The sequence below is a fragment of the Stegodyphus dumicola genome, chromosome 6 (genome assembly GCF_044657685.1).
Source record: "Stegodyphus dumicola isolate Sdum_Otavi_A_Nest chromosome 6, ASM4465768v1".
Classification (NCBI taxonomy): Eukaryota; Metazoa; Arthropoda; class Arachnida; order Araneae; family Eresidae; genus Stegodyphus; species Stegodyphus dumicola.
In genome coordinates, this window is record NC_140773.1 from 197,919,121 (window position 1) to 197,944,679 (window position 25,559).

At 31.5% G+C, this 25,559-nt stretch overlaps 1 protein-coding gene across 1 annotated transcript in view; it reads left to right on the forward strand.

Moving 5' to 3' along the window:
• The first annotated feature begins 1,109 nt into the window (after nt 1-1,109).
• The window catches only part of dtn (transmembrane protein 132C dtn), a 199,720-nt gene continuing 175,270 nt past the window's right edge, over nt 1,110-25,559 (forward strand). Inside the window, exon 1 of the mRNA XM_085819326.1 lies at nt 1,110-1,302. Coding sequence (XP_085675452.1) covers nt 1,254-1,302 — 49 coding nt within the window. The 5' untranslated portion in view covers nt 1,110-1,253. The remainder of the gene's footprint in view (nt 1,303-25,559) is intronic.

Below are 25,559 nucleotides of genomic sequence, written 5' to 3' on the forward strand. Positions count from 1 at the left end.
AAAAAGTTATTTACAGTTATTAGTTATATATAGTAGTTTATAAAATTCTTTTCCCTATTTCTCACTATTTAAAAAAGATTCAGTAAATTATTTGAAAAATGCACTCTTACTTTTACATAATTTAAAGATTATATTGTATTAGCAATGTTTAGTTTTTCAGATACCTTTTTTTAAACTGAAATAGTAAAAACAGTGTAAAATTTTGAAATACCATTTATCCGAAAATGAAAGTAAACTATTTTGAAAATTCTATTACGCTTCTTATCTTTTATTTTTCTTTCAGATATAATCCTTTGGGAAATTATTTGAATTTAATGCAATACTTAAGGTCGAAAATACTATAAAAGTTATTTACAGTTATTAGTTATATATAGCAGTTTATAAAATTCTTTTCCCTATTTCTCACTATTTAAAAAAGATTCAGTAAATTATTTGAAAAATGCACTCTTACTTTTACATAATTTAAAGATTATATTGTATTAGCAATGTTTAGTTTTTCAGATACCTTTTTTTAAACTGAAATAGTAAAAACAGTGTAAAATTTTGAAATACCATTTATCCAAAAATGAAAGTAAACTATTTTGAAAATTCTATTACGCTTCTTATCTTTTATTTTTCTTTCAGATCCTTTGGGAAATTATTTGAATTTAATGCAATACTTAAGGTCGAAAATACTATAAAAGTGTATTTTAAAACTATCAAAATATATTTTAAAGCAATTTCATATTTTCATAAAATAGATTGTATAATAGTAATGAGTAATACTGCTCAGTTTTTTTTTTTTTTTCCTTCGTAAAATTACAACGCTTTCTCTGAAAAATTACAATGCTAGAAAAGTCTTCAGAAATTAACATTAAAAGCGAGAAAGCCAAACGTAGAAGAAGGAGAAAAAAATCAATCTATTCCAACTGCATTTCAAACAATACTGCTAATTTCTTGGCGAACGCTTTCGAATTTTGTACAATTAACGAATGCTAAACAGATACAATTATCGCAGCGTAACAATATAGTTCCCTCCAGCTACACTGACCGACGACGAAGCACGGCCCCAATTTTTCCGCGGATGAATACAGATCTTTCACTGAACGCAGCGACTCAAAGCAGACAACCGAAGGAAAACAAGGCGGTCCTAGCAGTGGCCGCCATGACAGTCGATAGAGTAGCTTTCTGCGACGGCCGATCTTCTAAAACAATGCTATTTTCACTATGTTTGCCTCCGTGTTTGAAAACCAAATCTTGAAAGAAGAAACATCATGTCTGAACGGATGTTTTTCCTTCTGATTTTTCTATACGCCGTCGCAGGTGAGTTTAGTTTTTCTTTACGCGAAAAATCATCTGATCCATAGAAAAGGGGAGGGGTATGGAGAGCGCGTGAAACAGTAGTGGTGTTATTTTCCCTGCAATACAATTCTTTCAAGAGTAAATTGGGAATTTTGAGAGGATTCCGTTTCGCATTCTTTAAAGATTTCGCATTAGTAACATTTAAAATTTATATATTACAAAAAATATGGCTGAATTTGTTTTGGTATTTAATATATCTTCTAAAACTGTTCCGATCTGAGAAATTTTTCTGTAAAAACATTGTGGTTTATTTATTCTTTTCTTTCCATCTTAAACTGATACTTGTTTTTATGAGTTTGAATATTACAGATAAGAACAATATAAAAGCACATGTCAATATTATTTTATTCTTATAGTACTTTAAAAACATTTCATTTAGTTTAGATATTTAAAGCTAAAATTAGTAAATAAATTACGTAATTAAAATTAAAATATAACTACGATTGTAAGGAATAATTTGGATTCGGGGAGGGGAGAAAAAATCAATCTGTCTCAAACATAAAATATTTTTCTGTGAATTTAAATATTTCTCTTTGTTACCATGAAATTTAGTATATAAATTCTGCAATGTACTAAGAAAAATACTTACTTACTCTCTCTGTATATATATAATAAAAAAACTATAAATTATTTCAAGCTTTATTCTAAAATATCATTTTTTACTGCACGAAATATGTATAATTTTTTTATTGTATCAAACCATATTTTACTGATATTTTCATTCGTGAATCTAAAAATAACTCTCCTAAATTTTTTTCCCATGCTTAAGTGCTACAGCATTATTTGGCCAAAGATTAATTATTAATTAGTTATATATTTATTACACTCTGTATACTTTGTAATTGATGCTAAAATGTCTTTATAAAATATTTTTAAAAACATGTATTTTGATTTTATAAGTAACTTGTTAACAGGTATAATAAGTAAGTTAAAGCACTTAATATATATGCAGATTTTTTGCTTGGTTACTAACTTATACTTTTGGAAAAAATCCGCAGTTCTGCCATCTTATGACTATTTTTTTTTTTTTTTTTTTTTTTTTTTTACCTTCTATTTTTAATAGGATATACTGGAATGTTCTTTAAACATTTCTGTGTAAGTGGATTGCTTTAATGTTTCTAGATATGTAAAGAGTGACGGGTATATAAAATCAGCATCCGTATTAAATGATTGTTAGAAAAAGCTATAGCTAAAAATTATTGTTACCTAAATGTGAATGTACAAATAAAGAAAATATTTATTTCCAAAAAATTAGGCTGAGTTGATAGAAAGATCATAACATTGGGACCCCGCTAAAATCGCAAATATGAAAAACCGTTATTCTGAAAAAATTGTAGTTAAGGGTGGACATTTTAGAAAAACAGAGATGGGAAATTTACACAGTAGCTCTTTTATACGCGTGTCTATCTTTTGGCATAATGAAAACATTGAACATTTGACCTGCAAAACACATTTAGGCGAAAACAGGAAAAGAAGAAAGATGCAGGACTTTCACCCGATGCAAGTCAGAACTCTTCTGTATTTTCACATTTTACTTCATTTAAAACACTAGCCGCGCGCGCAGCTAGCCGCCTAAAATTGTTATTGTAAAAAAAAAAAAAATATATATATATATATAATAATTTTAATGATTCCAGTTAAAGTAATATCACAAGTACAACTAGTAATTAACAATAAGGGAGATGAGAAATCGCATTTATTAATTTTAAACCCTCAGTTTGTTGATCAATAACATATAAATTACATATGAAAAAAGAAAAAAAGTCTGAAAGCTTTCAGATTTTACAACGTTTTTCTAACGTTTTCTATGTTACCTTTATTTATTAAATATCATGTTCTTCGCACTTAAACCATAAAATTCAATTCAACAGCAATAACGCAAAATTATTTTTAAATGAGCATATTTTGAGAATTTTTTTTTTTTTTTTTTTTTTTTTTTTTGGTACAGTGTTTCTATTTTCTCGCTTTGAAATCGTTGAGTTTGTTAGTCAAAAATTTTGTTAAAGTGTTACAAAATAAAACAAATTCCAAATTAGGGCTTCCAGATGCCCATATTCAGTGGAGGATTACGTTATTCAAAATTTGATGACTCTAGTTACCGTTGTTTTAATACAGTGCCAGAAACATACATACATTTATGCATATTCTTCATTATTTAATTTCCTTAAACGGAAATAATATTTGGTGGCAACGATTTGAAAAGTGAAACTGGCATTTAAAGTTTTCAACGCGAAACGCCAAAACAAAATTAATACCCCTTCTGGGCTAACGCCCTTTCGACTAAAAAATAAAGTATTTTACGCTTTGCCGAATGACAATAACCGGCGCTTGGAAGATAAAAACTAAATATTTTATTTTGCACAGTCGCAACACGAAGTCTGTTTATTAAATTTGAAACATAAATCTCTTACCTTTTGCCGAGTGGCATAACATTTTCTTTAAATCGCGTTGTTTCCTCATTAAACCTGAAACTTATATATCTTATGATTTGCCGAATGGCAAGGCTTTGCTTTTAAATCGCTTAGTTTGTTAATCAAAATTTCATTACGTTCGCACAAAGAATACAAGAAACAAGTTCAAAATTCAGTATTCGGCTCAGTGCTGAATATGTTCGGGTAGAGAACTTCAAGATGTTCATAGGCTGGTGCTTTTTCCCCCAATGCTAGGAACATGCATGCATACATACAGAAGAATTCTGCATTATTTAATAACAGTGAGGATTTTCCTCTGTTTTTTGTATATTTCTATCATTTCAATTGCTCTCAAATATTAAAATAGTGTTTTAAATAAATTAGTAAAACTTTAAAATGCATTTTTTTCTCTGCTTAGGGGGGGATAAGATATTTCTGACAATATTGCGTGCAATGTAGAGTTTCCATAGCATCAAAAAAAACATAACTAAAGCACTTCATTCTAAAATAATTATCTCACCGACGTTTGATAATGTATTTAACTATTTCTTTAACTATATAATAGTTTAGCTACTCATATGTTTGATCACCACAATGCATTATTAGCTTTTCGTTTAAAGAAAGGAATAATAAAAATAATAACTCTTTGATTCATATTAAATTAAACGTATTTAACTACAGAAAGAATAAGAAATTGTCTCTTTCCCCCCCTTATAAATATTCTTCCAAGGTAAAATATATTTTGCATACATATTTTGCATATATTTTGCATATATATATTTGCAAGATATATATATATATATATTACGATATACATTGTTATTATTCATATCAAAGAGAAATTTTGGGAATTATCTTCGATATATCAACCAATTCAAGCACGGACATGTCAAAAGATAAGTCGATTTGTTCTTCCAATCGGATCATGTGCTTCACCAGCGCCACCTACAAGCTTTTACTTGTTTCACCGTAATTCGATCGTATTATAAGTTTTAGGTATAAACTAGTTAAATTGATATTAAATGCGTTTGCTATGTAACTGTATCAAAAATTATTGGAAATCCTCTTATCCTTTCTGAATGTAGAATTTGCATTATCTTTATTACTCTGTTGTAAGGCTCGTAAGAGAAGTATATCAATATTATGGTAAATACATTTTATGTACATCGAGAAAGAAGTTTTCCGTTTTACATTTAATATAGTTCGAATTTTCTTTTAATTTACAAAGTAAACTGAAGTATCCAAAGACGAAGATTATCACGATTTGGAATGCGCTTGAAACAATGTACGCTAGCTTAATTTAGTTAGAAATTTTTTAAAAAAGTAAGTAAAGGGCAGTAATAAATAAAAGCCTTAGAGATTTAAACTGTTTTAAAAAGTTAATGAAAGCAGTTGCAACTTCTTATATTTTATTTATTTCTGAAGTAAGCACTGATTGACAGGATCCTCTGATTTTTCAAACAAACTCTGCAACTTGGAATTGTTTACATCCAAATATTCTTACTTGTTGAGGTTATTATTTTACATCTAACTAAACATTAGGATAAAAATATACTATCAAATAAGTGGTTCTGAAACGACAAAAGCATTCCCAAATTATGACAAAGCAAGTAGAAACATAGTTCGATTTTACGTTTTACAAATTGCGCTTTTATCGAAGAGAATTATGATTGTTGAAAACATTTTCATATATTTGAATTCGATAATAATAACTATATGCTTTATAATTTGATTTCAGACATGCACTTGCAATTCAGCACTATTAGTAAGAGGGTCTTGTAGTTTATTCGTTATTGGAAGTACAAGTGAGAAATAAAATCCACAGCCATTCTTTTTGAAAACACTGTATATAACGTTTCTTAGAACAGTACCCGGCATTTGTTTTTACTTCCTTGTACGAAGTAAAAAGGAAGTATTGTAATCGCGAAAAGCTTCAGGCAGCATATTTCAACGAAAATATCCAATTTGACCGCTTTTGAATGCAATTTAACGATGTTTTTGCGTGATATCTGTGCGTAAGGACAGAATAAAAGACTCTTTTCCTCCAAAAAAAAAAAAAAAAACTAAAATAACTGTTTTAAAATGAATTCTGAAGAGAATTTTTCGTGGCGTCTGTTACGTACGTATCTCGTATAACTCAAAAACGAGTAGCCTCAGAACGTTGAAATTTCGTATATAAGATTACTATAACATGTAGATGTGCACCTCGTATTTTGGTTTCAATCGGCCGCGCCAAACGTTTATAAATATATTTATAAATATATCCACTCTGTTACCCGGCTCAGTGATCTCAGTTTCTTTACTCTTATATGTTTGTAAATTGTACATTTTTTGCTTTAAAAATGATTGAATTATGTTGTTTTTATCTTCCGGTTAAGGGCTTTATGCCTTTAGTAAATCTGTATGCAATATTTTTAGAATTATAAACAATTTTAAAATTGTTTAAGTGCCGCTAAGCCTAATTTGATGGCGGCCATTGCTCTTGTTTACATTTGAAACAGCTGAGTAGCGGATTTGTTGCCAATCTAGAGAAAATTAGCTTCGCAACAACAAAGATAAGGCCTTCATTTATTATTCAAATTATGCTTAATCCTTTCTGGATTTTTTTCGAGAAAATAAGCGTTTAAGAGTTACTTCGTAATATTTAATACAGATATTTTGAGTTTTTATGTATTTTTGCCTTGTCGCGAAGGGAAAACTTAATTAATTGAATGAGAAATACTCAATTGTCTGTGAAAAACTGCTTCTTTTTTGTTTTGTTTGCTTAATTTCTTTTATACATAGTTCTAGCTTTATTATAGTATTTGAATAGAACATGTGGCAACGATTAGATAATTCTTTAAATGATATAAATTTTGTGCATTCTGAGTTATAATATGAACGAAATGTAGTACTGTTAAGTAAACCTAGCGCCAGAGTGTCGCTATGGTAAACAAAGTGAATTTTAAAGAATGCATTTATTCTATTGTAATTTATGCGCTGTCGGCGAAGTAGGTTTAATTAAATCTAATAAGTTTAAATAGAAAAATGCAAGAAAAAATGTGTATAATTATTTTCATTATATTTTTTTAGAATATCTTACTTTATTAAAAAATTCTAATAAATAGACTTTCGGAAATTTTTTCTAATTTTTATTTTGACATTTGTTAACTTATTCTTTGCAATGCATCAAATAATTCCGCATTATCTATCTCAAACAAGAGTATAGGCAAAATTTTGGTACCGCTAGACATGTTTTAAATCATTCTAAATTTAATTAATTGAATTGTAATAAAAAACCCTGTTTTCTCCTCTTTTGTAAATATATTAAAAATAAAATTTAGTCACTTACAGCCTACAGAAAAGAAAAAAATAAGTGTTTTCAACGTTATGCGTTTTAGGTGCATTCTTTGCAGAGTAGCGTTAGTGGCCGAAGAAAATACCAAAGAGGCAAAAATGCTCACTTAGCAATGATATTCAAAAATAATTTAAATTCCTAAGCTATGTTAATTTTGTAAAGGTAAAACAAAAGCAAGATTAGACTGTTTTTTTATGAGCTATTTTATAAATGTCTCCTTTAGCTTTTAGATTTTCTCTACAGTATGTGGAATATAATCTTTCCAGGAATGTCTATTTACATTTGGTATATTTTTGTTAAAATGGCCAGTAAGATACTGCTTCTTAACAATGTTTTAATTACCTTACATTTGTTGTGTGCGGTATTATATTAGCAGCTAATCCCCATGTCTCTTGTGTATTATTCTTATACTATTTTTAGCACCAGAAGGTATATTATTTTCAATACTCAGCTTTGCGTTGAATCATATTTGCAGAGTATCACTTTATCAATCCAGAGTCGCCCTTATATATATATGTGTGTGTGTAAGATAAAAAGTATGCAAGCAAACTACTAAGTTTAATTTCCTTTATTCTTCATTTTAATTTGAGTACTTCCCCCTCTGTCCTAAAAATGGTAACTATTTATAATATATCAATCTAAACTGCTTTATTTAAAAACTCATCCGGATCATACTATCTTATGTAACACTGCAATGCAGATGGCGTTTAGCTAATCAGATTAAAGACTTCAATTAAGAACGGATACTTTTTTACTCTTATCGCTCATTTTTCTTCTGAATGCTTAGTCATTTTTAGCTTCTGCTTCGTTCTTGCTAACGCGCACCGCTCGCTTCTTTGTGTCGTCCATTGTCTGAAGATGTGCTAAGCTTTAAAAAATGTGGGGGTGCATATTGTGCCCATAATTATGTGAATCAGATTATGTGGCTCAATAATTAGCTTTATCCAATAATAAAATTATGCCGAATCGACGGCTTAACTATTACATAAACATGTGGAAAGCAAAGTGCAATATATTGTTGGTAGATACTGCTTCGTAAAAGTACTTTTTGGATCTAATAAAACAATAATTTTATTATACCAAATTAATTCGATTTAATTTGCTTTATCGTACGGTTTTATCAAATTTCGCATTGGTAATTGGTGCTTCATTAAACAACTCTGGTATTCATAATAGTCAAGTGCAAAATTTTATCATTTTTCTCAACTTTTTCTCACAGTTACAAAAGCTATAAAATGTTTTAAAAAAACTGTGAAGAGTAGTTGAACCTGAGAGAATAATCGTCACGGGTATATATGTTTATTGAATGAGAATATATCTTCCATGAGATAAGATTACGAAACGGAGTTAAAAAAGATAAAAATGGACGGTCATTCATTGAATGAATGAAGGCACTGTTTGATGGAAGAATCCAGCTGTTGCTGTTTTAAAAGAGAAACAAGAAACTGATAACGAAAATCATGAAGCTTGAAAATGTTAAACGTAATCGGTCTCCTTTTCCTTCTTTTCTGTTTCCCCTTTCTTGGGGGTGGGTTGGGGAAGGGAGAATTTGAAATCAGAAAGCTATAGATTACAGTCTAGCACCTCAGAGGAGATTTTATCTTTAAAAAAAAAAAAAAAAAAAAAAAAAAAAAAAACCTTACTTTTTCTAAATGATGAAATTAAATCTTTAGCGTTAAATAATATTAAAACTCAAATAAAGGATTTCTGTTTCAAAAGTTTCAATATCTGTTTCTACCTTTCTTACATGAAGGTGCCATAGTATAAATATATAGTAAAGTATCAAAATATGTGTACTAAAAAATATAACACTGTTTGAATAAAGTTTCAAAAAATAATTACATGCAGACGATTGCAATATATATATTTCTATAAGATTTTGTCATTTTATTGGAATTTATTTTGATCAGATTGTAGTGTACATTAGAAATATATTTTGAAAGTTTGCAGCTAATATATTATAAGATATTAAAACAGAGTACGCAATAGAGAATATATTCTATGATGTATTATAGGCTATAGGATATAAAACGTGTTTATTTAATACACTAGTAATATTATATAATACTTATTATTATTAAATTAGCACAAAATATTATTCAGAAGATTGATATTGATTTAAAATTAAATATTTAAATAATACATTTTCTTATACCGAGGAGGAATGAACTTTTACAGTACGGAAGAGAAATGGAGGGGGGGGGGAATTGTTACTAACGATAAAGAATATGTTGCTGTTACTAAGTGTACCTTCCAATTTTGGTATAAATCTCATTAGTAAGTTATTATATGTATATATGTGTCTCATTATTATATGTATATGTATACGTATATGCATGTATGTGTTTTATTATTATTATGTCTATGTATGTATGTGTATGTATGTGTCTCATTATTATATGTATATGTATATATGTGTATACCCACTCTCTTACCCGGCTTCATGAGCTCTGTGTTTTTATTATATGTTGATAAATTGTGCATTTTTTTATCTTAAAAATGATTGAACTATATTGTTCTTATGTTCCGTTTACGTTATGTTTTCATGCTTTTAGTTAATATGCATGCAACAGTTGTAGAATTATCAATCATTTAAAAGTTTAACTGGCGCTAGGAATACCAAGGCCGCTGTTTATTTTTATTTCAACCTCTTAAGTAGAATCGTAAATTAAGTCAGTCGGTGCACCAGCTTCAGCGTCTTTTTGCGCAGTTGTACCCAAATTGTTTTTTAAACTGTTTTCAACTGTATTAGGTTTTTCTGTATTTCACAATCTTTAATGAATATTGAGTTTTTATGTATTTTTGCCTAGCCGCGAAGTGATAACTGAATTGATTGAAAGAGAAATATATCTCTAATGAAATTCGAGGATATAAATTTAAATGAAGTGCAGCAAAAAATGTGAATAATTTAATAAACCTTAAGATAAAGTCATGTGGTGTACACATCAGATATTTTGTAGAGATATTAGGTTATTTCGAAGCAGGAGAGATGAAAAATTAGCTACGCCTTCACCGAGAATCGAAACGTGGACCTCTCAATTACGCACTGAGCTTGCAGACCACTACACCATGAAGGCTCGCTAAGAAGGTGGGAGAAATACCATATAATCTTAATGTTACGTTATCAGTCAAATTACTAAATTGTGAAATAATTTTTCAACTGTGAATAATCAATCGTTTACTTCCAACAGTTATTTACGCGAAAACATCCAGTGATTCTGCCAAAAAGAAATCAGAAATTACGTTAAAATTTCTTATACATTTCATTTGAAACACTTTTTTTCGCTTTGAAATGAATAGCTTATTTTTGTAATAAATTAAAAATCGATGATAAACTTCCGCCCATAGTGATAAACACCATGAGTGAACTACCTAAAAGCTTATAATGATAATTATAAATGATGCATCCTGGATGTCGTGCTATGTAAAAATTATAATATTAAAATTCATTCATCTGTTGTTCAGAGAGTTTCCTCTTTAAGTAAAAGAAAATCATCAGTTTAAAAATGATTATGAAGCTAAACAGATAACTATCTGTTTCACATATTCTGCTGCTCTTCCTTTAACACATCAAATTGTTAAAATGTTATTGTTACTCCTATATGTTACTCATGGAAATTGTTACTCCTCTCTGACCATTACCATTAAGAAAAATGTCAATTTAGGGAGAATGCATATCGTTTTTGCAGTCTAATCTAAGAGTAAGTCTTAATGATCTCAGGGATTTTAATGTATCACTACGTCATACAGAAGCGAAATGGAATAGCATAATGTTAAGGGGTAGTTAAGGGGTAATGGAAAGTAATGGTTATCCCACTTACATCGCAAATTCTGCCCTTAGTGACTCAGCAAATATAAATTATATCTTTCTTGTAAACACGCTCCATCCATTCTCTTTTCAGTATCATCCAGTTTATCTTTTCCAGTATTGTATATACCTAGTATATCTTCTGGTGATAATCTTGTCACGGAAACGACTTATAACATTCTATAAAAAAATACTTCTTTTAAATGCTATAGAATTATGGCCTGATTCTTGATAAATCAGTTTAGAGATCTTCTATCAAATTTTATAAAATTGTAGACATAGCGTCTATCGAGTTATGTATAGAGATTCTATACAGATATGTGTCGACATTCTACACAGATTTGAGCAGCTATTCTTTAAATAATTGTACAGTTTCTAAAGATTCGACATGTGGAATGTTATGCAATGTGGAATAGAATCAACTAATAGAATTTTAACTGAAAATATCAGATTCAGAAAGCTATAGAAAACTGAGCTATAATTCCGAAGAATTTTAAGCAAGTTCTTGGTTTTGCTTTTCTGTAAAACATTCCACAGAGAATTTTGAGGATTTAAAAGTATTATAAAATCAGTAAAATTTTCTTTTAGAATTAAAATTTTTTTAAATTTCATGTTATGAATGAAACTTTTTAACTTTGTTTAATAAAGTATGTTAAAAAATGTTTCAAAATAATCTATGGCAAGGCGGAAAATAAAAATTTGGAATAGACGTGATTTTTTTATTGACAATACAAGATTTTATTTCATTTTGATATGAAAAGGTTTAAATAAAAATGAATATAATTTTAATGATAATTAAGTTTAACTAAAATTAAGAAACCGTTTCTTTAATCGGCGGTACGCATACAACGACTAACAGGATTAATTTCACGAATTGAAATTTTATAATTAACAGCGTGAATTCAAGCCTTTAATTAATTTTTAGAATTTAAATTGATTTTACTTTACTTTTTTAGAAAATCTAATTTTTTGTGTTATATAATCAATACAGTGTAAAATAATTTCACAAACTATTACATAAATTTAGAATTTCAAAAATGTTAAACTAGAGAGGTAAAAAGGAAAAGTTTCCATTTAATAATGATTCAACACTTATCAGTAAAAAGTATTTATAAAAAGTCTTTATTTTTGCTCTGCTATATCTCATACAGTACATCAAAAACTGAAAATTTGCTTTCATTACAGTTTAAAACTGTACATATTTCTACAGAATACCATGTTCTATAAAGACTTTATAAAATTTCTATGAGGTTTTGAAAAGCAACATTCTATAGAGTTCTAATCTGTAAAAGCATTATAAAACCTCTATACAATTTTTAGAAAAACATTTCTGTAGAGTTAAGTTATATAGGATACCTATACGTTATATAGGAATTTATGTAGTGCTTTGTCAACTTTTGTAAAAGGTTTCGTAAGGTCATGGAAGTGTGTCATATCAGTTCCATTAAATTTCAGTACAGGAACTACCTAAACTACTGGAACATAACGTATAAATTCATAAACTCATTAGAAAGACTTCCCGCGACATCATTCCAATAATTGATACCGTCAGACAATCGGCATCTGCACTAGTAATCTATTGAATTATTTCATATTGAAACTGGCACGAAGTCATCTTTGAAAGTAGACCGAGGATCAATTATCTACTTTGAGATTTGCACTCAGATGACTAAACAATACCATAATGTTTGTACACGAACTTTATTTGTCCTTTTATCCAATCTAGATCATAAAATAGGCAGATGTCGGGTCAAAAACGGCATGTATATCGAGAATTAGTAAGGTCTGTAACAAACACTGAACCTGATATTTTTATAATTTTTTTTCTATGTCACCCAAGTCCTTTTCAGGTGGGTAATGCTAAAACCCAGCAGATTTTTATGATTTATCCTACAAGCGTGTTTATTGGTGGTTTATTTAGTTCTAGTATTGTAGAATTAAACGTGATTAATTCCGATGTGATTGGTAGTGTAATTAGTATTAATGATTAATAAGATGTCCGCTGCCACATCGGTAGTCGCGGACGCGAATCCCAGAAAATGAATGGATATTTGGAATTATAAAGTGTTCGGCAGAAATAATCTACCACTTTCAGCAGTTGGTAGCTCATGCGCCCGCATACTGAGTTTAAAATTGAGCAGGGGTAGAGTGGAGAAAGAAGGATGTTATTGTAATTGTAATGGATCGTTGGACTAAGACGCATAGGGCTTTAATGATCAAAACGTATTTCAAAAGTAATGACAGTATAGCAGCTACGCTGATGAAATTTCGACAGCAATTCAACATTTGTAGGCATGAAAGAATACAAGAACGGCTCACAATATGGAGGTTGGTTAATCAGTTTCGTGCTAGAACAAGAAGCTACCGAGAAAGCCGAGGACAGGTCGTATACCAGAAAACACTGAGAGGGTATCAAACGCTGTTGACAGGAGTCCTATGAAAGTTTTAACTTCATAATAGCAGGCCATCATTTAAAAACTGAAATTTTGAAGAATATCGTACTTTAATATTGTACTGGTTATCATCAATTAAGGAAAAAATCACAAAAATGAGTTACATAAAATGAGTTTACAAAAAAAAAGTTACATGTAAAATTTAATGAAACTCATAGAATTAATTTAATGAAACATAGTAGGTATAAAATAACACAAAAAATATCATATAATTATGGTGTTATAGAAATTAAAATATGTATAAAATGAACAAACCGGATGTGTCAGTTTTGTATAGGAAAATTATTTTCAGTATGGAGCACAACCTAGAAGCAATACAACCTACAGCGATGTGCTTTGCTGTCAATTATGCAGTCTATCATTTCTGTAGAAAGTGAGAGCCATTTCTCTTGCACAGGCAGTTGCAAGCATGGCAAAGGTCGGAAGAGGAGGACTGAGAGCAGCTATAGCTCTTCTTAAAGCATCCCAAACATGCTCGAAAGGATTCAGATCCGGTGATCGAGCTAGTCACTCCATGTTTGCTGAATATTTGCTGGAGATAATTATCCAGGATGCGAGCTCTGTGCGTCTAGCGTTGTCATTCTGTAGCAGGAAGTTACCACCTATTGTCCTGGCATAAGGGCGAACATAAGCATCAAGGATGTCATCTCTGTAGGCCTGAGCATACATGGTGCCACGTGGAAAGACATGGAGGCCTATGCGCCCAACCCAAAGAGGTACCATCCCTAAGACAGACACTGCCTTCTCCGTATGCATCCTTTCACGGATGTTTGGTGGATGATAACGTGTTCCAGATTCTCTCCAAATTAAATAATGCCTACTATCACTTTGGAGGTTAAACCTGGATTCATCCTTGAAGAGAACAGCCTTTAGCTGTCTAGCGGAGATATTGACGTGCCCACCTCAAACGTTTCGTTCTATAACGTGGCATGAGCGGCACGCAAATGGCTGGTCACCTCGCATACCGACCTCCTTCATGAAGCCTTCTACGTAAAGTTGACGTTGTTACCAACCTTTCGTTGGCTTCAGCAAGGGAGTATCTGAATTGAGTCGGAGTTGAAATTCTATTCCTTTGTGCTCATAATAACAAATATCGGTCATCAGCATCGTCGTGGCAGTTAGCCGTCCTTAGTTGTACCTCCTGGATGCCGAATCTGGGGTTAGCAATTGTTGTCAAAGTCTATGAACCGTAGAAAGACTCGCATTTAGCCATCTGGCCACTTCTGTCTGACTTTGTCCTGCCTCTAGTTTCTTAATAACTCTCCATCGCAGTTTTTCGGCCAAATGACGCCTGGAGGTCATTGTTACAAATTGGTTATTCCAGATTTCATATCTCAGTATCACAGCGAAATTTGCAGGCTTGCTCTGAAACATTCAATTTTATGCTCCCCACAGATGACGTATTTCCATTGCAGCGCCACTAATTTGTATACTGCAGTTTTAGTTAGCAATTCTTACTTGACAACATATTCAAATTTTATATGGATTGGCTTATTTATATGGATTGCTATTTTTGTGATGTCTCCATAATTTTTGGAAGCCATTGTATTTAGAAGTTGCTCATAGCATATTGAAGAAACGTTTATAAAAGAACATTTCTTCTGGAATTTAGCTGAAAGTACATTTAAATGGTACATTTAATTTATTTTGTGAACTTGGTCTACCGCATATGAAAGTTACTTGTCATATTTTCTTAGGAAAAGTAATTAAGAATAAATACCAGTTTTCGATGAAAGAGAAAAAGTAATAAAAGGGAGGAATATGAAGCAGAAAAATGATAAATGAAATTACAAGGAAAACTTTGGAACAGTCAAGTCACGCTACTGTAACAATACTTCAAGATGGAGGTTTGTTAGCACGGAAAATAGGTGGAAACTTAATCTAAAATTTGTTTCCCATGAATTATTTTATTGAAAATTTTGTGAAGGGAAAAATTTTCCAAGAACTGCAAGTAACCTTTTATGGGCGAATTGCCAAATTAGAAAAAATAAAGAAACGAAGTTCCTGATAATAATATATTGTTGAAAGTGTAATGAAATTCCACGGAAATAGTTCTTTTGTCTCACAAGAGTCGTGAAAATTTTCGCCGAGATTATGTCTTTGTCTTTAGTGACAAACTGTTAAAACGTTATTCTGAAAATATCTGTTGGACCATCTTCTCACTTTCCCATCTTCAGTATATTGAAGATTCTTCAGTATGTCTTTCATCTTCAGTATGCGAACTTGATTTATAGTATACTTAAATATGACTGAATAAAATGTATGTTCGCTGTTTATTTTAAAAGTAATACTCAGCTGGTATCGTGAATCATTTTGAAGATTCCTAAAAGAAGTTCAATGATACATTCAAATTCCAGTTGGATAATTCACATTGAAATCCATTACAGTCAGAATATAAAAGAAAATATTTGTTTCGTTTCGATTTTGTTAATCTTTAATCTTTCTATTTTTCGCATCATGCGTAGCTAATCTGCAAAATACAGCAGGTACCATGAATCATTTTGGAAATCTAAAAAAGAGGCTCAGTGCTACATTTAAATCATAGCTGAATAATTCTTATTAAAATCCACTTCAATCACAATTTAAAAGAAAACATTTTTACTTCCTTGTAAGAAATAGAGGAAGAAGTGTAATCGCGAAAAACTTAAGGTATTACATTTCAACGAAAATATCCATTTTGGCCATTCTCGAATTTATTCAGGTTTTTTTGCGTGACATCCGTACGCATGGACAGAATAAAGCACTCTTTTTCCAAAGCGGATTTTAAAATGGATTCAGAAGGGACTTTTGTAATTACGTATGTATGTATTTCGCATGACGTAAAAAAGATTAGTGAAAAATGATTTAAAAGTGATTGAACTATGTTATTCTTACGTTCCGGTTAAGGTTTTTATGCCTTTAGTTAATATGCATGCAACCGTTGTAAAGTTATCAACAGTTTAAAAATTGTTGTAGGTCGCCATCGAGGCCTAGCACAATCGAGGCCGCCATTTGTTTGCATTTGAAACTGTAGTAGAACTGTGAGTTAATTCAGTTGGGACACCAACTTCAGTGTCTTTTTGCTCAGTGAGGCCAAAATTTAAATTTCAAATTTGTGCACCGAAAATTGTCTTCCTGCCCGTTGACCAAATATTTGTTTTGACGTAGAAATTCTAATTTTAACTTTAAAAACATTTTTTTAACTGCGTTTTAGGTGTTTTTTTTTAACTGCGTTTAATATAAGGGTGTCATGTGGTGTCCACATCAGATGTTTATGTTCCGTTTCACCGTTCTCAGTGTTTACGTACTATATGCATTATATATATAATTAATTACACGTATATAATTACAAAACAATTCTTTTGAAAACAAAACACAAACATGCCTAGTATTTTCGCGCATTAAGCTGAAGAAAAATTATCGTTAAAGATATAAAGTAAGAAATTTAGAACTAATATTTCACAAAGACCAGAAATTGAAATTCATAATTAATAAATTTCAAATAATTAGGCTGCTAACCTAAATTAAAGTTTATGGAGGAAAACTTTAACCCTTGTCTTTGTGATGTTAGTTCTTTTCATATATATAATTTTTTTTGTATGATTTTGTAAAACATTATTTTTCTATGGAATTCTGTTCTATAAGAGGTTTTATAAAACATTTCTAGAGTCTTGTAGAGAAGTATTTCTATAGAGGACTACTTGAAAAATTCCACAACAATTTCTGTAGAGCTCTATTAGCCTCTAAAAAACGTTGCGTAAGGTTTAGCTTGAATTAGAATCTGTCGTGTGCTGCAAGTCTTGTGTATTTCTCTACCGAAATCTGCATCAGTGAGTAAAGAATAATATTTAGTTGAACACTGCTCGAAGACAAAAGATTCGTGGATTGATTACCATACAGCCCTCAAGAGCATTTCAGCAGGTGCGCAACGAAATCTAAAAAGCAGGTGTTCAAGTAACACTTTTCAGTCTGGTTTTCGTTTTCTTTCTTTCTTTCTTTCTTTTTTTTCCCAGTACCTACATCTTGTCAGACGGTGACCAAGGAAACGACGAAATGACCCCTACGAATGATGCAGATGTTTACTTTGTGAGGAGCGTTGGAACATCTGCCGTGAAGTCCTTTAAAAGAAGAAATTCGTTATGTCCTTTTAAAGTCCGAATTAAAATCCTGTGCAGTACTATATTTATTAAATTTACATTCAGCTTATATAGAGCTTACACGTGTATAGAGTTACAGATAAATATTCTTCGCGAAGAACGATTGTATTTTACTAGCAATTTACGTATCCCAATATCTCAGTGATCATTTATTTAATTTTATTTTTATCATATATTGTTACTGTTAGTAAATTCTTGAAGGAAATCTCTTCGAGGTGTTTACTGTTTATTCACAGCTCATTGATTTCCCTTTAAATACAACCACAAAATGCTTTATTGCCTAGCATAAAATGTCACCGAATGGTTTCGCGCCTAGTCAAAATGAGATAACCCTGTACGTTTAATATAAATAAAAGAGTATTATCATTCTTGAAGAAACACAGAAAAGTTCTGTAATTCCTTCGTATTTTTTCAAGGAAGCTGTTCTGCCAATTTAAATTTACTAGTACTAAAATCATCAATGAATGATTAAAATTAATTCCTTTGTTAAAAGTTAAAAATACTAACTTAACAAAAGAATTTAAAGAATCTGTTAAAATATTTATATTTTGACTTCTTGTGCTAAGTGACAGTAGACGATCTTTTGTACTCCGGGGGGGGGGTTAAAAATATAATGTGCTTAAAGTCAGTCGATAATTCTATCAGTGGTGTAAATGTTTATAAAATATAGCTAGACATATTTAAGAGATAGATAGATTAGATATAGCACAAATTTCATGCGATATATATTTTGTTAAAATTCAAAATAAATAAAAGATAAAACTGATAAACAGTGCTTATATCTGTGTACTGGTATAGAAGTAAAATTAAAAGTCTTCTCTCTCAAGATAAGGCTACGGCAATTTGTAAACTTAAAGCTTTCTTGCTAACTACTCCGCCAAATGTTACGTATTACAACATTTGATAACTTCTTGCACTTGATGAGAAGACCCCCTTTCTTTACAGGGAGGCCTCCATTTGTTGGTATTGAAATTAAGGAGTGCTTTTTTTCAATTGATGCAATTTTAAAATCGAATGAAATGCTTATGAAACAAAATCATTCCATTTCTGGTAGCTAAGTTTCCTAATAAATCATGTAAAAGACGATCATGTTAAAAATAAGTATGATGCATATGGAAAAAATAAAATAGAATATTGTGCGAAATACTCAAGATTCAGAGCAAAGAAAAAGTTCTTACAAATCCTTTCAAAATCTTTATTTAAATCTGTAAATGATTTCTTTCGTTTAGACATATTTTTAGTCCAAAGGGACTTGAGTCCCGAAGGACTATTACTTTCGTTTTGGCATTTTGCGTCGGACGGATAAATGTCGGTTCACTTTTCAAACTGTTGCCATAAAATGTTAGAGTCCTGCATTATATTTGAAGAAATTAAATAATGAAAATCTGCGTAAATGTATGTATATTTCTCACATTGTCATAAAATAACGGTACATAGAATCATCGAATTTTGAATAACGTAATCCTCCAACGAATATGAGCATGTGGAAGACCAAATTTGAAATTTGAAATTTATTTTATGATCGATTTCCTATTTTTTAAAACTTTGACGAATTTTTAATTAACAAACTCAAGGATTTCAAAGCGAGCAATGGCAACGTTGTGCAGAAAAAACATTTTTATCTCCAGCGCATGAGTCTCTGTATCGGAAATTCTAAAGATATGCTCGTTTTAAAACTATTTTGCGATATTGCTGTTGCACTGGATCTTATGGTTTAAGTGCGAGGAACATGATATTTAATAAAGAAAGGTAACACACAAAATGTTAAAAAACGCCCCTTTGGACGTAATTTAAAATCTGAAACATTTCAGATTTTTTTTTTTTATTTTTTATTATTCTATAAATTTGTAAAAATAATTAGTTATACTCTCTATGTAAATCATCCTTCATAAAGAAATAAATATGGCAATGATTCAAGAATGAAAACATTCGAAGCAAACAGCACGGAAATGTATACTGTAAAGAAATATCTAAGGTTATATGTAAGAAATATGTAAGAAAACTGGCGGAAACTGGGATGCCACGGACTATTTGAGTAATTAATAACAGATATATATATGAGTAATTTTAATCTTAATAACTTTACAGGGTTACAGAGGTAACATTTAAAAGTTACAGAGGTTTGACATGTAATGTTACAGGAAGTAACTGTGAGAGCAAAATGTAGTTTTTGTATGTGGATTACAAAAGGATGTATCTGTAACACTTACAGATGTGCATCTGTAAAAGTTATAGTTGTTTGATCTGTTATGTCACAGGAAATAATTGTCTGAGCATAATATACTTTTCGTATGTGGAGTATCGAAGAATGCATCTAGGGTTACATATGTTTGATCTGTAATGTTACAGAAAATGATACTGCAAGCAGAACGCAATTTTCGATAAGGATTAGCAATAGCTCTATATGTAAATTACTGGCATTCTTTTGTAAGGTTACTGCAAGTGATTATGTAAGCAGAACATGTATTTTGATACGAAATATCAGAAGATATACAGTGGAACCTTGAGTTACGAGTTTAATTCGTTCCAACATTGACATCGTATAGCGAATTTCTCCTATCTAGAAACAAACTTCTTCATTGAAAATAATGGAAATCTAGTTAATCCGTTCCACACCCCCAAAATATCAACATAAAAATCAATTTTTCTAATAAATAACAGTGGTAAATAATATAACAGTAGTTTACCTTTTTGAAGAGTCCTTACTGGTGATAAGGATGTGGGAAAGACGAAACGGTTTACTATGGGGATAAAGAGTCCCCCTTCTGATTCAGGAAGGCTTTCTCTTCTCGGGAATTTTACCCCACTGGAAGCAGGTTCTGGGTCAGAATCCCTTACCTTTCTTTTAGCTGCAGGCTGCTTTACCAAAAACTTATCTAATAACACTTGCTTCTGTCTGCTTTTTAAAATGCCTCTAAAATGCGACACTACATTGTCATAGAGCTTCTTCTCCTGTTCTCTCCTCCTCTAACGAAAGCTCATCTACCGCCTCTTGCTCCTTGTGAAGTCTTTAAGCTCATCCGTTGTAAGTTCTTCACTATGCTCTTCCATTAACTGACCCAGATCAGCACCATCCATATCCAGACCCATACTTTTGCCCAGAGATACAATTTCTTCGACTAGCTTCACTGTGTTGCCCACAGGTTGAGGATCGAAACCTAAGTCAGGAAAACTCTGAGGCCACAGTTTTTTCGATGTTGAATTCAGGGTCCTCAATGAGACTTCTTTCCAAGCCTTATCAATGAGGTTAAAACAGTTTAGGATGTTGGAGTGATCCTTCCAAAATTCTCTGAAGGACAGGCTTGTATTTGGAGTCACTTCAAAACATCTTTGAAACAAGGCCTTCGCGTACACCTTCTTAAAGTTCGGAATAACTTGCTGATCCATAGGTTGGAGAAGTGGAGTGGTGTTGAGAGGAAGAAACGTGATTTTATGAACTGAAATTCCTCCAGCAAATCATCTTCAAGGCCTGGAGGATGTGCAGGAGCATTATCAAAGGTGAGCAAAGCCTTGAGTGGCAACTTATTTTTATGAAGGTATTTCTTCACTGAAGGACCAAAAACTTCATTGACCCACTCGATGAAAAATTGCCGTGTTACCCAGGCTTTGTTGTTGCCCTGCCACATCACACTCATTTGGTTTTTCTGCACCTTCCCCTCTTGAAAACTCGTGGATTTTCTGAGTGGTAAACGAGCAGACGCAAAACAAGAGGGTAGCCTATCTTTCATCGGCTTGTGGTCAGGCGAAGATTTCTCCTCTTGCGTGATGTACGTCCTCTAAGGCAATTTATTCCAAAAAGACCTGTTTCATCACAATTAAATACTTGCTGGGGATGAAAATCCTCACTAGTAATATATTGTAGGAACTCTGGCCGAAGTTTATCAGCAGCAGCTGTATTAGAGTTCGCAGCCTCTCCATGTCGTACAACAATGTGAAGACCATCCTGTTTTTAAATTTTTCGAACCATCCACGGCTTGCCTTAAATGCTATCTCAACTTCAGTCGACATTCCTGGTGGTTTTCGAAGAAGGGCCAAGTAAAAATTCTTAGCCTTAGCGCAGATGATAGCTTCCGATACCGAATCGCCTTTTAAATGCTTCTTATTAATCCGCATGAACAACAGCTTCTCAACATCTTCTAGGAGTTTTTGACGGTGCTTGGAAGTAACGGGTTACCATTACTTCAGTTACCATCAGTACAATGCAGATCGTCGATGTCGAACAGCCGTCAGTCTGCACCAATTCCGTCATCTCTTACACCACGCTTATGTTTATCTATGATTTTTTCCTTAATTTCAACAGACATGGCTTCCTTCTTTTTCTTTGCAGCACTATCTGAGGCAACAAACTTCTTGGGCGAACATTATTTTCAAGTTAAATGTAAAAAACAACTCACAAGCGCGCAAACACGTAGATCAAAGAACGCTGAGTGATCTGACGAGGGGATTCCCCGAGTCGAGCCGGATCGGGAAATGGCGCCATGCATACCAACAGTGCCACGCATGCACGTACTCTTGTATTTTTAATTTTCCGGCTTAGCTTTCCTTTAATATTCGTCACGCGCTACACTGCACGAGGAATAAAACAATTTAATTTATAATTCAACTAACATTAGCTATTTAAATACCAAATCCGTAACAGTGTTTAAAGGATTTATAGGGGGATATTATTTACCTGTCGTTACAGAGCTTTTCTCTGACTCTCTTACCTAAACATCATAATTGATATCAAAGTTATAATTTAATAATAATTATAAAATCCTGTCGTAGCATACAGGCTGCACTTGTTTGTATGTTTCCTTCTTTCTTCGGCTCTAGTGTAGAATTGGGTGCTCCTTCGATTAGCGACAATTTTTTTTTTTTTTAAATTTTGGTGATGAAACCTCATTTCTGGTTACCACGATAGTTTTAACTTTGTTTTAGCTTCCTGAGTTTTTTTAAATGAAAAGAGATTGATGTGTACATGGACAAATTTAAGGCAGTGCTCAATGCTAGTTTGTGCAATTCTGGGATTTTTTTAAAGTGAAAACAGATCGATGTGTACATGGACACAAGAGTTTGTGCAATTCTTTGACTTCTTGCTTTGGTTTTCTATAGCGGACATCTTGAAATTGTGCCTTCCTGGCGCCGATTTTGGCGTCAAAAAACAATCGCCAAAAACAAGGTGCACCCAATTGTAAACTTTAACCTTTTCTTCTATTTCTGTTTTTGAATTTCATTATCAGAATGATTTTTGACAGTGTTAGAAGATTCCTTATATCGCTAATGCAGTTCAGAAACGTAATTAATTTTTAACGTTGAAATTATGAAAAGCAACATGAAATAACACGAAAATATTATGAAAAATTTCTACTAGTACAAATGTTTCTTTACTTATTAACAGAAATAGTCTTTATGTGCTTTTTAGTTTTACGGTCTAAAAAATTCTTGTTTACCTTTACAAATTTAACTTGGCTACTTTTATGATAAGAAAGTTTTACGAAATAATTATTTTGTTGTTTGAGTTTGTAAGGATTTAGCCCATATGCCTGCGTATACTTTCGAGATTAGCACATACAGCTAGCAAAGTGGGTATCTGCGCTTCGAATCTTTAGTTTATTAAATTTTCTTTTTCCAAAAACTAAAATTGTTTCTAAAAAGACTCCAAATTAAAACTGTTGTGGATGATAACTCATCATGACATAGGTTTGAACTACTAAGCCTACTAAGTCTAACTACTCAGTCTCTCTTCAGTCGCCCTTTAAGTGGGGAAGAATATAAGCACTTACCGCAGTGCCCCGCATGTGCTCTCCTGGTGTGACTGATAAGCATATCAGCTAGCAAAGTGGACGATCAGTGGTTCGGATTCTGGTAAAGACACAGTTTAGTTTGGCACATTTCCTACTAATTAAGACTCAATAACACGCCGAACAAATACTCAACGAAATTCTGAATCAATATTTCCTACTTCCAAAACGTTTAAATGTCTCTACAAGTTTACACGTATACTTATATTATTTAATATGAAAGAAATATTTTGAAGTAACTGGGTTTTTTAGTTTTTTTCATTATAACATTCCTCAGGTTAATTTATTTGTTGCATTTTGTGAAATAGTTATATTTGTATTTTCATCGAAGGGGGGGAGAGTCTGGAGTAAAAACACGAGAGTTAACAAAGCCAAATATCTCTTTTTTTTTTTTTTTATTTCCTTTTTATTAGCTATTAACTCTACGAGAGCACTATAAATATAGCTAGAATATTTTAGGTATTTCAGTACTCCACGCCTGATGAAATGTGATTGGTTTTTCCCCTCCAGACGTCTCCAGACCTTTAATATAGATTAATCATTACAAAAAGTGGAAGATGATAATTTACGCTGTGAAGCAATTATCGTCTTGTTTAGAAGAATGCCGTAAAGAATTGCAGCATTTCTTTAAATAACATGATAAGCAGGTCTAAAAAGGACGTTGTATATTTTTTACGCACGAAATTGTATTATTCTTTTGCTTTTATCAGTTCTTTTACCAGTTAAATGTATATACATTTATATGCGCGTGAAGAGATATTTTTCGACGTTTTTTAAAATAACTTTGTCAATAAAATTTGTGCTTACTTAACAATTGGCTTTAACTGCAAGGAACAGAGGCTCAAATTTATTGCAACTATCTTATTATATTTATTTATTTATTTATTCATTATTTAGTTTTTGAAATTAACTAAGAAGCACAACCTTTAAAAAGAAATATTATAAAAGCCTTTTGCATGAATTGCCTAATGAAATCGAAAATTCGTGGAATACTGAGCCATCTTTTCATGATAATGCTGTTCATTTGCTGTCGTTGCTAAGGAAACAAGGGTTCCAGGAGTTGGAGCATCCTCTTGAAACCCAAATTTAACTCCAAATGATTACTATTTGCTCTTCAAACTGAAATCTGACTTGTGTGGAAATACACTTGATCATGATATTGGCGCAGAAAGAGCAGTTATCGAACATTTTGAGGACATACCTTCAAATTTCATATTCAGAGGGTTAGTATTGCTCATTTTTAAACAATTTGAAAAATGTACAAAGAGATTATATTGAAAAATAAACTATATATTTCCCTGTCTCTTTTTAGAAGTATCAGGCCTGAAACTTTTGGTTCTACCTGCATATTAATCTTGGCATTCAGTGGGGACGGCGAACGGTTGCTTACTTGCCAGTAAAATCTGTATCTGCCACTTTACAACTAACCAGAGACTGAAAATTATTGTAACTGTTCCAGAAATTTTCTTTCCTTCCTGTTCAAATTAATTTAGATTATCATGGAATATTATAACATTTAGCAAGGACGGTGAGGATTGCTTAGTTTTTTTTTTTTTTTTTTTTTTTTTTTTTTTTTTTCATTCGCACAATAGATATATCCTGCGTAATTTGCTGCTGTTTATGCTCTTATTTCTAAACAGCAGGCATTGTTAATTTATTGTTATTTCATTTTTAACGCGGTGTCTATGTTGTAACTAATAGCAGTATTTTTGGAGTATTTTGTAATCTGAATAGAAATAATGCTAGGACTCACTTTTATAGCAATCAATTATATAATTTTTATGTAGTATCATTTCTATAATAACATAATTTCAAACTGCACTTCGTATTTTAGAAAATAATAAATAAAAAGAAAATAATTTTCTTCCTTTCCTTGCTTCCTTGCCTCCTGTGCCCACTTTTAAAGCAGATAGCGGTCATCCAAACAACGGAAAAGGCGAATATGTTGGCAGTGTATTGTATTGATTAGATACCTCAAATATTATAGAACAACGTAACGATAGGTGAAAATGTAAACTGCGCAGAATGAAAAATACTAATTTGATGATCCAATTCGCATGTAATGAATGAGTCAAATGATTTAAGTCGAGATTTGATCTCTGCAGATTGACTTTATATTGATTCTAATGTGGAATTCTAAGTGGAATTGCTATTTTTTGTGTAAAAACTTGGCAAAAACTTCTTTAAAACTAATTCCCTGTGTTAAAGTGAACTTTTTTCCTCAGCTGGCGCTATACCTTCTCATATTTTTTTTTAATTAAAATTGCCAAAGTATGAATATTTTTTGTGT